Source organism: Lemur catta, chromosome 1 (genome assembly GCF_020740605.2).
Source record: "Lemur catta isolate mLemCat1 chromosome 1, mLemCat1.pri, whole genome shotgun sequence".
In the NCBI taxonomy this organism is placed as follows: domain Eukaryota; kingdom Metazoa; phylum Chordata; class Mammalia; order Primates; family Lemuridae; genus Lemur; species Lemur catta.
Window position 1 is genome coordinate 52849983 of NC_059128.1, and position 13045 is coordinate 52863027.

At 34.0% G+C, this 13045-nt stretch overlaps 1 protein-coding gene across 12 annotated transcripts in view; it reads right to left on the reverse strand.

Moving 5' to 3' along the window:
• MIA2 (MIA SH3 domain ER export factor 2) overlaps window positions 1-13045 on the reverse strand; it is a 100776-nt gene that overhangs the window by 46896 nt on the left and 40835 nt on the right. For 6 of the 12 annotated variants that reach the window (XM_045568106.1, XM_045568088.1, XM_045568125.1 and 3 more), the window contains 6 exons: window positions 8923-8994; window positions 7285-7311; window positions 6598-6708; window positions 5877-5948; window positions 5226-5330; window positions 1346-1468 (listed from right to left, as the gene is read on the reverse strand). In XM_045568106.1, the coding sequence (XP_045424062.1) occupies window positions 1346-1468; window positions 5226-5330; window positions 5877-5948; window positions 6598-6708; window positions 7285-7311; window positions 8923-8994 (510 nt within the window). The remainder of the gene's footprint in view (window positions 1-1345; window positions 1469-5225; window positions 5331-5876; window positions 5949-6597; window positions 6709-7284; window positions 7312-8922; window positions 8995-13045) is intronic. The other 6 variants (XM_045568097.1, XM_045568117.1, XM_045568183.1 and 3 more) reach the window with 1 other exon arrangement.

Here is a 13045-nt window from a genome sequence, read left to right on the forward strand (position 1 = left end):
CTACAATTTTCACCCTTCGATCTCCTCTATTCAGAGTTCCAGGCACAAATAACATGGCCCACAGCTTTGAGTAGAACTTGAGGTTAGCATCTCATTCTTGTTCTGTTTAGGAAGAATTCTAAACCCTTTCGTTGAGTAAGTTTAGGGAAAAAAATAAAATATGCCAAATTCTTAATGAAACTTAGGAAGTTGGAATCTTGAAAATATTCTTAGTAGGAACATAAGTAGCATAAATGTATTTTTTTCAATATGACAACATACACTCCACTATGTAAATTACAGAATGTTAGTTTTACATCTCAATACTTGATATACCTGATTATCTTTTTTTAGCTTGAAAACATAAGATTGTTTTCAAACATACAGAAAAAATGGAGGGGAAGTAGGGTGTAGGAAAAAGTCAATAAATCCTAAGAGTAATATCAATTATTTCATTCTTATGATTAGAATCGAGTTTCAATTCAACTTATTTTTTAAGATGTATTCATCTCTGCGAAAGTACACACACCAGTTAATCTAGGTATTAAAGATACTCCATCAAAGCTGGGCATGGTGGTTCACACCTGTAATCTCACATTTTGGGAGGCTGATGCAGGAGGATTGTTTGAGGCCATGAGTTGAAGACCAGCCCAGGCAACATAGCAAAACTCTGTCTCAACAAAAAATTTAAAAAATTAGCCAGGCATGGTGGTGCATGCCTGTAATAGTGGCTACTGGGGAGGCTGAGGCAGGAGGATCGCTTGCACCTAGGAGTTGGAGGCTGTAGTGAGCTATAATCATGACACTGCACTCCAGCCTAGATGACAGAGTGAGATTCTACCTCTAAAAAATAATAACAAAAATTTAAAAATTAAAAAAATAAAAAGATATTCAGTCAATACATATAACTTTAACTATCTGTCCAATTTCTCAAGTTCTTTCCAATCTCTTCTTCCCAAAAGAAGCAGATTGCAGACTAAAGAGAAAAGGTAAAAACCATTATCATTTTTCTTTGTTAAACACCTAGGCTAAAATACAGAGAAGAAAAAAGGACATACAGAATGTTGATATATGTGCTACAAATTTATAAGTCTTCAAGGAGCATTTGAAAGTGTTGCCAATGGCTGGTCGGAAGGTAGTGAATTATCTCACTTGATTGTTCACAGTCAGTTACAGATTGAACTCCTTGTTCTACTACTTTCCCCCCTCCTCACTACTGCATCTGACTAGTCTTAAAAAAAAAAAAAGACAAAGTGTTGCCAAATACATTATGAAAATAAAAACTGAAAAATTAAAAGTTCTCAAATTTCAGAGTTAGTATAAAATTCTAGCCAACTCAATCATTAAAATCAGTAGAGCCATTTACCTTGATGTGATTTTCTTTATCATTTAGAACTTGTTCTGCATATACTTTGGAGTCTTCAAATGTTACTTTCTGTTTATTAAGTTCACTCACTTGTTCTTTCCATACTTCAGCTTCTTGTAAAAGCTGAAAATGAAACAAAAAAATGCAACTCATCTTATCATACTTATGTATGTGTAGATGTACTTATTTATATATCTGGGTGAATCATTAGAAGATATTAAGAAGGTACTGTGCTGCAAATTAAATTAAAAAAAGAAAAAAACATGGCTCCTGCTTTCAAAGAACTTTCAAAATACGGGTAGTATAAAATAACACACACTTAAATATTCTTCAACTAATTTACATAATATATTTAGATCAAATAAAAGGTTTTCTGAGACATACATATCTGTTACATCTAGTCATTTCTTACCACTCCTTATATCTCATATACCATGCCATACCTTGCTTGCATTAAAATTTATTTTTTAAATCATTGTGCTGGTTTTAGTTAAGACATATAACCCTTAGAAATATTATTAATCTAGAACAGATCAGATTCTGCACAAACAATATTCTACTATATATAATTTCAGAGGAAAGAAGAGATTTTCTAAACATGATACAAAAAATAGAAGATCATTATAAAAGACAATTTCATAAAGCTTAAAAGCTTCACAAATAAAAATATAACACAAACAAAATGAAAAACTGAATAACCAGAAAGGAATTCTTATAACATATGTAGCAAAGGGTTAATAAACTTAGCATTCAAAGAGCTCTTAAAAGTCAGTAAGAAAAACAGGAAAAAAAAAAAGACCGAACAGGCAATTCACAAAAGAAATGGGCCATATATGTGAAAAAAGTCCAAATTTATTTAAGGTCTTTAAAACTATCAAACAGTAATTACTGGATTTCTCTGCAAAACTTAAGGTTTCATTAATTCATTAGCATATTTCTACCACATGAAAAATGAATCCTTTTTTTTGCATAAATAATATATCAGATGATACTGACAGGTAAAAACAAATAAGGATTTAAGAAAAATTTGGATTTGGTGATTAGGTGGTCTCTAGTGAGTTAGTAAAGAGATTATGTACACAGTATACAGTTTTAAATGGCTAGAAGGAGTGTATTAGAACACGGAATCAATGAATACAAAATTGTTTCAAGAACTTTGGTGATTAAAAAGGAGTTAGATGAAAGCAGGTGTAAAGAGTAAGATGATCTAGGTGAAAGGCATAAACCCACAAGGAAAAAAGAGAATAGGAGATGAGGCAAAAGATAATTGTAGAAGTAGAAAGTGGAAAGAACTGGAAGTGTAGTAAAAGACTTAGCAGACCAGAGAAAGCTGAAATCTAAGCCACAAATGGGAAAGCCCGAAAGCAGGTTGATTTGATACAATATAAAAGACTTCTGATTTCAAGGAACAAGTAACTAGCAGTATAAGTGGGATTCAAAAAAGGAGGACTGATCAAATGTCTGTATAAAAAGCAAGTAGAAAGTCACCCATGTTCTCCCAGAACATACAAATATACACATTCTTATTCTCATTCTCTTTCTCTCATTCATTCTCTCTTTTACACACACACACACACACACACACACACACACACACACAAACACACACGCACAGTGGCTAAAGGTTAGGGGTTATTCTTTGGAGAGGTGGAACCTGAGACTCTGGAACCTCTGGCCTAGGTGAAGGTGGGAGTAACATATTGAAAATACCAAAGTATTAAAGGAAAGTTTACTTACTGAACAGTGAGATACCAGCACTCCTTATCTCACTGAGCTGCAAGACTGTTGGCAAACAGACTTACACCTCCCAAATAGGAACTGTGGAGGGCTCCTCCCCGTGGAAATGGTCTTTAAATACCAACAACTGGGAATCTTCCAATTAGAAACACCCTAGCCAAATTATCCTACAGAAAAGCCCACAAGTAATAAACACGGAGCTTCAAATTATATTTGAGAGCTTCATTATTATACAAGCAGAAAGCTATGAATCACCAAACACTTGAAAATAGACTCTTTTAATAAGACATAGACCAAAACAGAAAATAAAGGAACTCAAAGGAAAAACGAAACTCAGGGAACTGAAAAAACCTACAATATTCTCAGCAAGATAAAGAAACAAGAAAATGGCATAATCAAAACAAACAAGAATTCCTACAAGTGAAAAATACAGAAAAAAATGAACAAAAGTTTCGTAGAGACAAAATAAAGAAGACATTTTCAAATAATTATCATATAAATTGTCCACAAAAAATGTATAAAATAATACAAATAAATTACCCAGAACTGAATCAAGAGCAGAAGTTTCCACACTGAAAGTGTCTAACACAATATATGAAAAAGACCCACACCAAGGCACTCATCATGTAATTTCAGGGAACTGGAAACAATGAAAAGATATTAAAAGCTTCCAGGGAGAAAAAGAAGGAATCACACAAAAGGTTCAATAATCTGAATAACATTTGACTTCTCAAAAGCAATATTGGAAAATGAAGACAATGGAGCAGTAATGTCAAAATTTTAAGGGGGGAAAAGTCAACTCAGAAGATACCCAACCCAAAATATCAATAAGTATGAGAGAAAAAGAAGACATTTTCAGGCATGCAAGTTCTAAAAAAAAATATGTCCTATATCTCTTTCTCAAGAAAATAATCAAAAGAATTAACCACAAAAGAGCTTGTCTTAGATATAAGAAATAGATTCAACACAGGAAAAAGACAAGGGAAATCCTCAGGACAGAGGGGAAGTGAAATCTCAAGACAACAGAATGTTTAACAGACCCGCAGAACAAGTTCTTATTGGACCAGGAGGATGGAAGGCCCCGGAAGAACTCCTCCAAGAAAAAAAAAATGAAATGAAAACAGATTAACCAAAGCATTTGAAGGCATGAGTAAGATACTTACAACTCTGGAAGAGAGTACCCAGATGAATTACAGATAGGTATAGAGGAAACAAAACAACTCTAGAAAAAAATAAAATGTTGGGTAAGACAGAATATGTAATCAGAGCATCACCATGTGGCTCAGATGTGAGTAAAATTTAGTTATATTTAAGAATAACATTATATAATAATGTAATACTGAAAAAATTTCCCACTGAAAAAGTATAACTATATTGGGAAACCAGGAGAGGAAATATACGTGGGGGTGTGGGAGTGTCTATATATGTCGAGGAGGAAGAAAGTAAAGGTGAAATCCTCATTTGATCTGTCAGCAGAACGACTTCTCTATTTAGGCCCCAGATCTATAACTTCAATAACCCTCATGGGTATTCTCTGTCCCCCTTCACTCTGGCTTTCAGAAGCTGGTGCTAAATGCTATTTGCTGCGGTTTTTATAGTGTATGTAATACTTTAACCAATATCATATTGATTTTTTAAAACTCAATAGCTCTTTTTCTTATATTCTCCTTAAATACAAAAGCCTTACCAATTCATCTTATTTAAAATGCTGAATGCCTGGCTTACTTTCCCTGCCTGGGGGAAGAGGGTGCAGAAGTATACACTTCTGTATCCTTACACAAAATAGACACTTAAGTATATGTGGGAGATTGTCCTGCTCCTGTGTTCTCCCGGAAAAGCCTACTCTTGCCCCTAGCATGCATCAGTCATGAGTATGCCCAGAACATTTATAATTACATATTCACAACATGGAGAGTCCCCACAGAGCAGCAGCCCCCAACCTTTTCGGCACCAGGGACTGGTTTCATTGAAGACAATTTTTCTACAAAATGGGGGGTGGGGAGGGGCAGTGTCAAGCACGCTATGAGGAACTGCTGTGAATACAGATGAAGCTATGAAGCTTCACCTGGTTCCTAACAGGCCATGGAGGACCAGTATCAGTCCGCAGCCTGGGGGTTGGGGACCACAGCTATAGAGTACAAACCTGTTTCTGGCTTTCCTGAAGTTGGGAATTTTCATTCAAAGCATCTTTTTTTGCTATCTTAAGCCGTTCTTCATTCATTTGAAATATCTTAAAAGTTGTTTTGGCCTAAGTAAAAGAAAAAATATCAAGTTGATAACAATTAATTTAATTTAATGCATAGCTCATCTTTACACATATTCCCCAGAACATGGAATTAAACGAAGACAAAAACATGCCAATATTAATAGCAGAGGCAGTATGGTATAACAGAAAAAAGGCTGGCATAAAATCAGGATATAGTCCTATCTCTGCCACTAACTTGCCATCTGACCTTGGACAAATGATTTAACCTCTATGTACTATGCAACAAATTTTAACTATTTATTCTGCATCTCCCCTACTAAAATTTCAACTTCATGGGGACATTTTTTTCTATTAATGTTAACTACCAAGCACCTTCAACAGTGCTAGTATATAGCAATAGCTCAATAAATACTTATCCAGTGAAAAAAAATGAACTTTTCTAAAGTACCTCATGTAAAGAAAATATCTATCCTGGACCCTTTATATCTCAAATCCTAATATTATATCTTATTCTTTAAAAATAAAAAATAGCAGTAAAATTCAAATGATTTTCAAAAGCAACAGATATATTAGACTAATTCAACTTACTTCAGCTACTTGTGATTTGAGGGATTTTGATTCATCTTCGAGGGACTGTATTGTTTTTGAAATATCTGCCATCTGGAAAGATAGTATCAGACAATAAACAAGTATTTACTAACCTCCTCCAGTTTCCAAGATGCCATATATATTACATACATGTTAACCTAACATTTTTGCTCCATACATAAGGGCCCAAATTGGAAAAGCTTCTCAGTTTATTTAGTCATATGCTTAAAGGGATTTTATATGAAAGTTATGTAACAATAGTATCTCACCTCAACTTTAATATTTCATAACATTTAAGTTATATAGGCTCAAGATAAGTTTACCAACATCATATCTTACTAAATAATTTCACATACATCAAGATTTTCCTTAAGCCAAATTTTAAAAAAGAAAATGTTACAATGTTCTTAACATATCTTTTAAGTAATTTAAAAAATCCACTAGGTATGTGACTATTCAACTGAAATTATTTATATGAGCTACTTCTATGTGCTACTTTATGGTACATACAGAAAACTTCTATAATAATATGCAAGAAATTTAACATGGTAATATCTAAAAGGAAGTGAAGGGTGGATCTGGAAAACTTTGCTCTCCACTTTACAACCTTCTGTATTCTTTGCATTTTTTATAGTGCATGTAATACTTTAAGTAATACCATATTGATTTTTAAAAACTCAATAGCTCTTTTTCTTATATTCTCTAAATACAAAAGCCTTACCAATTCATCTTGTTCAGTATATTTAGATTTCTCTTCTTTTAATTCTTTTTCTAGACAGCGTATTTCATCCTCAAGTTTAGATTTGAACCTGTTCAGCTTTTCATAAGTTGCCTAAAAGAGAAAGGCAACTTTATACAATAGACTTGGGAATTTGGGGTTAGGGCAATCAGATGAGTATAATCAAATACGTGTATAAGTTAAATAAGCTTAGTTTATATATTTGCTCATTTTTATAATATTAAAATAACAGCATTTCTAGCAGGGGGCAGCAAACTGCTTCTGTAAAGAGCCAGAGAGTAAATATTTTAAGCTTATAGGCCATGTAGTCTGTTGCAACTACTCAACTATGCTGTTATAGTGAGAAAACAAAGACAATATCTAAATGCAAAATGAGCAGAGCTGTGTTTCAATAAAATTTTATTTACAAAAACAGGTGGAAATGCCCTAAGCACAGTTTGCCAACCTCTGCTCTAAAGCATTATAAAGGGAAAAAAATGAGAAATAAATCTAATTTAATATAATTAAATACATAACAACATACAAAATAAACTCAAAAACCAATCAAGATTGCTTCGTGGTTAGTATTCCACATTGAAGTAAAACATATTTTCTGTGACCTTTTTTTAATTTAAAATGATTAGTTGTTGGATTATTCCAATTGAATTTTAAATATTATAATAAACATACCTCTGATATTTGTGATTCTTCAACAAACTTGTTAAAAAAAATAAACCAAAAGATTCAAAAAATTTAATGCAGGCAAAAATAAAAGCAGAACAAATACATACTATATTACTCACAGTGGTTATAAAACTTGTTTATATAAATTACCCCATATTTGACTATTTCATTATAGGAATTCCCTGACATGAATCAAAATATTAGCCTATTGGTTTGATTTTATCTACAGATTCAACTATCAAATTTTTAAAAAGTTATATAACATTACAGTTTACATTTAATTATGATTACAATTCCTGAAAAGAAATACTATATGCTAAAAAAATTACTAAAATCAGAGAAAAATTTCCAAACTGTTCAACCCAGTGAAAAATTCAGCTAATTTTACTGCTATATTATATAAATGCATTGTCCTGAAAATAAATTGGTGTATTCTATTTTATCCACACTACCACACTTGAGTAAATGTCTTTGGTACCCAGTTTTTGCTCTTCTGTTAGCATGCCAAATGTGTTGTAAAATTCTTTTTATTTATCAAACTAATAAATTACTGCTGGGGCAGTAGTTAAAACAGACGGTCAACAAATAAAATATAAGAATTTCAATAAGTTTTTAAGGATCATAATAGGTAACAAATTAAGAAAGAAAAGATTAAGACATTTATTTTATTTGGAATCCAATTTATAACTTCCTTTGGACTCTACTAGAAAATTCTAAATCATGACAGATGCTTACAGACATCAGTGATTAAGACCGGCCAAGCTGAACTAAACACATACACCAATGATATAAGGTCTACTATTTTCTACTTTCATGTTCACAGATACAGGCTTTTTCTTCTATGCATTGTCACTACTCTGTTTTTCACAATACTTCCACATCTAAGAAGTAGTAAGCCACGGCCATCACTTACTCTCATCTGTCTTAGTTTAGCTAAATTACTAATTACCATAATTTCCTCCTTCCTTACAATTAGCCAAATCACACCTGATCCAACTGAGCATATCTTTCCAAACTCCTCATTCAGTGACATCATGTTGGTAGCCTGAAACTGGCCATGGTGGGAGTATTTATACCATGCAACTCAGCAAATGCTACCAACAAGGATTTCCTGCCTTTTAGAGAGCCAGTTGTTAAACATTGGCCAACACATCACTACTTAAAATGCAAACTTTTAGTATAATTCTAGTTAGCTCCTAATATTCTGGGGATGAGGTTTTAGGCAAATACTGTCAAAATTTACACAATTTATTGTTGCCAACTATTCCTAAATTTATAAAAATGAATCCTAGTTTTCCTATCTGGAGCAAACTGAGGCAAAAGACAAATGGCCACCTTAATGCATTTCCCAGGAATGAACAATAAAGAAGAGCTTCTATATAGCTCTAAATTCCAGTGAATCTGAACATGCTTCACTCAAAATAAGTTAGCAACAAGAGCTCAAATTTTTATAATATTTTCTGCTACCTACTAATGTTCTATTTCCTATATTTAACTTTTTTTTAAGTTTTAACATCTACATTCTTTCACATTTCTTTCAAATACTTATTGGAAGTTTTGAGAAGATATATTACTTTTACTGTTTCTGTTATTTACTAAGAATCTTTTCTCCAGCTTTTGAAACTGTATCATTTGTTTTTTTACCTCCAAACTTTGTGCTTCTGTTGACTCATTCTCAAAGCTGGCATCCTTTAAAGATGATTCTAAGCCTTCATACTGAAACAAAGCAACACCATAAATAAAAACTCTATACATTTTATTCTGAATTTTATCTGGATAGATGCCTAAGAAGCAGACAGAATCCATTTCTATGTGTACGTTAAATTTACTTGGATTTACTTAGCTTTAAGTTCTTCAAATCTGACCACTATAACAAACAAAACCAGAGTAGCTAAAACATCACAAACCACTAGCTCAGACAACAAATGGCAGAACTTCACTCTTAGACTAAGAAAGTTGTCCAAAACCTGCTTCTCAGAGAACATAGGACTACAACTCATATTCTTTACTTAAAGGAGGTGAAAATTCTAATGGCATGGTTGTACTAATTATCCAAAGGTTTACTCAAAATGTATATTTTCATGTAAGCTGTCTATTATCCCCCTTAACAACTAAACCTCTTCCTTAAGGCTGTTCATTAAAGAGAAATTTATAGTAACAGGCCATCAGAAATTTTCACTTTAAATTCACACCATACAACAAATAAAGCAAGTAGGGAATACAGAATCTTTAAAAGATAGAAAATAACCATCTACATAATGCTGTAAGAGTTGGCAAGACCAGGTGCAGTGGCTCATGCCTGTAATCCTAGCACTTTGGGGGGCTGAGGCAGGAGGATTGCTGCAGGCCAGGAGTTCAAGACCAGCCTGGGCAGCACACTGAGAACCCATCTCTACTAAAAATAGAAAAATTGGCTGGGTGTGGTGGCGTGTGCCTGTAGTTCGAGCTACGTGAGAGGCTAAGGCAGGAGGATCGCTTGAGCCCAGGAGTTTAAGGATGTAGTGAGCTATAATGATGCTACTGTACTCTAGCCTGGGCAACAGAGTGAGACCCTGTCTCAAATAAAAAAAAGGGGGGGGTGCAAAATGCGCTTACTTCAATGCTTTGAAAAAAGTAATTAAACCAAAGATGAAGTGTTGTGGATCAACCTTCCTGCTTAGAACAAGAAGAGCCAGACAAAAATGCCCAAAAAGCAGGATCTGTCTGAAAGCCTCAGAGAGCTATCAGAACAGTGACACTCTGTGAAAGATGAGGGAATTCCCAGGAAAGCAAGTCCAGCATTTGACATTTCTTTCCCACCTCCAAAACTAGAGGCTGATAGGCTGAGTACTTGAGCAAAGATTTCAGGAGAATCAGAAGACAAAACATGGAGTTGGAGTTCAGGACCTGCCAGGTAGGATAAGCCATGAGCTTAGGCTTTAAGATGGGATCCTGTGCTTGGCTGAACAATGACCCCTCTAAAGATATCGATGTTCTACTCCCCAGGATTTCCAGATGCGATTAAGGATCTTGAGGTGGGAAGAGTACCCAGGATTACTCTGGTGAGCCCAATATAATACCAAAGGTCCTTGTAAGAGGGAAGAGAAGGTGATGTGAAGATGGGAGCAGAAATTGGGGTGGAGCAGCTATGAGCCAAGGAATGCTGGCAGCCTCTAGAATTTGGAGGAGGCAAGGAACAGATTCTCCCCTAGACCCTGCATAAGAAAATAGACTTGCTAATATCTTAATTTTAGCCCATACAACTGGTTTTAGACTTCTGACCTCCAAAGTTATAAGAGATAAATGTGTTTTTCATACTACTAAATTTGTGGTACTCTGTTACAGCAGCAACAGGAAACTAATACCCACACCAACCAAAACTGGCTACCTTATGACAAAGTCTAAACCAGAAACAGAGTAATCCTTTGAACTGAGGCCCAATTTACAAACATCTCAATCTGTTATTAAAGTAATCTGATCTCCGAACAAAGAAAAGTCCAGCACCAGATGGCTTCATGGCTGAATTCTACCAAATTTTCATAGAATTATTAGCAATACTTCTTAAAGTCTTCTAAAAAATAGAGGTGGAGAGAATATTTCCTAACACATTTAAGGGACCAGCATCACCCTTGATACCTAACCCAGACAAAAACACGACAAGAAAAAAACAAACTATAGGCCAAATCTTTGATGAACACTAATCTAAAAATCCTCAATAAAATATTAGTAAATTGAATTCAACAACACATGAAGAAGATTATATATCATGATCAAGTGGGATTTATCTATGGCATGCAAGGCTGGTTTAATATATGCAAATCAATCAATGTGATACATCACATTAACAGACTGAAAGACAAAAACCACATGATCATATCAATTGACAAAGAAAAAGCATCTGATAAAGTTCAACATCCTTTCTTTTTTTTCTTTTTTCAGTTTTTTTAATTTTAAATTAAAGAACTCTTTATTTTAATTTAAAGTTCTTTTTTTAAAAAAAAATGTCAGAGTATTACAGGGGTACCAATGGTTTGGTTACATAAATTGCCTTTGCACCAACTGAGTCAGAGCTACAAGTGTGTCCATCCCCCAAACAGCACCTACTACATCTGTTAGGTGTGAATTTACCCATTCCCTTCTCCTCCCTCCCACCTGCCTGACACCCTATGAATGTTATTTCCCATAGTGCACATTGGTATTGATCTATTAGTACTTGCTTTTTTTTAAGAGACTAGGTCCCACTATGTTGCCCAGGGTGGACTGGAACTCCTGGGCTCAAGCAATCCTCCCACTTCAGTCTCCCAAGTAGCTGGGACTACAGGTATGTTCCACCATACCCAGCTCAGCATCCTTTCTTGATAAAAACTCTAACAGTTTAGGTATAGAAGGAAAGTTCCTCAACATAATAAAGGTCATTTATGAAAAACTGACAGCTAACATCGTAATCAATGGGGAGAAACTGAAAGCTTTTCCCCTAAGATGAGGTACAAAGCAAGGATGCCCACTCTCGCCACTTCTATTCAATGTGTTACCGGAATTACTATCAAGAGCAATTGGACCAAAGAAAGAAAAAGAAAAAGAAATAAAAGATATCCAAATCAGAAAGGAAGAGATAAAATTATCTCTATTTGCAGATGACAAGATCCTATACGTAGAAAATTCCAAAGACATCACCAAAAAACTTAGATCTAACAAATGAATTCGGTAAAGTTCTAAGCTATAAAATCAATATACAAAAACTCATGCCATTTCTATACTCAGATAATGACCTAACTGAAAAAGAAATCATGAAAACAATCTCATTTATGATAACATCAAAAAAATAAAATAAAATACTTAATAAATTTAACCAAGGATGTATGCTGAAAACTATAAAACACTGATGAAAGAAACTGAAGGGGACACAAATAACTGGCAAGATATTCAATGTTCAAGGATCAGAAGAATTAATATTTTTAAAATGTCCACACTAGCCATAGCAACATATAGATTCAATGTAATTTGTACCACAATAGCAATGGCATTCTCACAGAAATAAAAAAAAACTCCTAAAACTCATATTGAACCAAAAAGATCCCAAATAGTCAAAGCAATCCCGAAGGGAAAACAAACAAAAAACAGAGTTGGCAGCATGATACCTCCTGATTTAAAATTATATTACAAAGCTATAGTAATCAAAACAGTATGGTTCTGGCATAAAAGCAGATACAAAGGAGCCAAGAGCAGTGGCACACACCTATAATCACAGCTACTTGGGAGCCTGAGGCAAGAGGATCACTTGAACCCAGGAGTTCAAAACCAGCCTGGGCAACATAGCAAGACCCCATCTCAAATAAAAACAAAATAAAACAAAAAAATACAGATAGACCAGTGGAACATAATAGAGAGCCCAGAAACAAATCCAAAAACACACGGTCAACTAATTTTTAATAAAGGCACCAAGAAGACATAATAGGGAAATGATAATCTCTTCAATAAATAGTGCCAGGAAAACTGTATTTTCATGCAAAAAAAATGAAATTGAATGCTTATTTTATACCATACACAGAAGTCAATTCAAAATGGATAAAAGATCTAAATAGAATATGTGAAACTATAAAACTAAAAAAATAGAGGAAAAACTCCTTGCCACTGGCCTTAGCAATAATTTCTTGAATATCACACCAAAAACTTAGGCTACAAAAGCAAAAATAAATAAAAAGACTACATCAAACTAAAAAGATTCTGCACAGCAAAGGAAACAATCAACAAAATGAAAAGGCAATCAACAGATTGGGAAAAAATATAT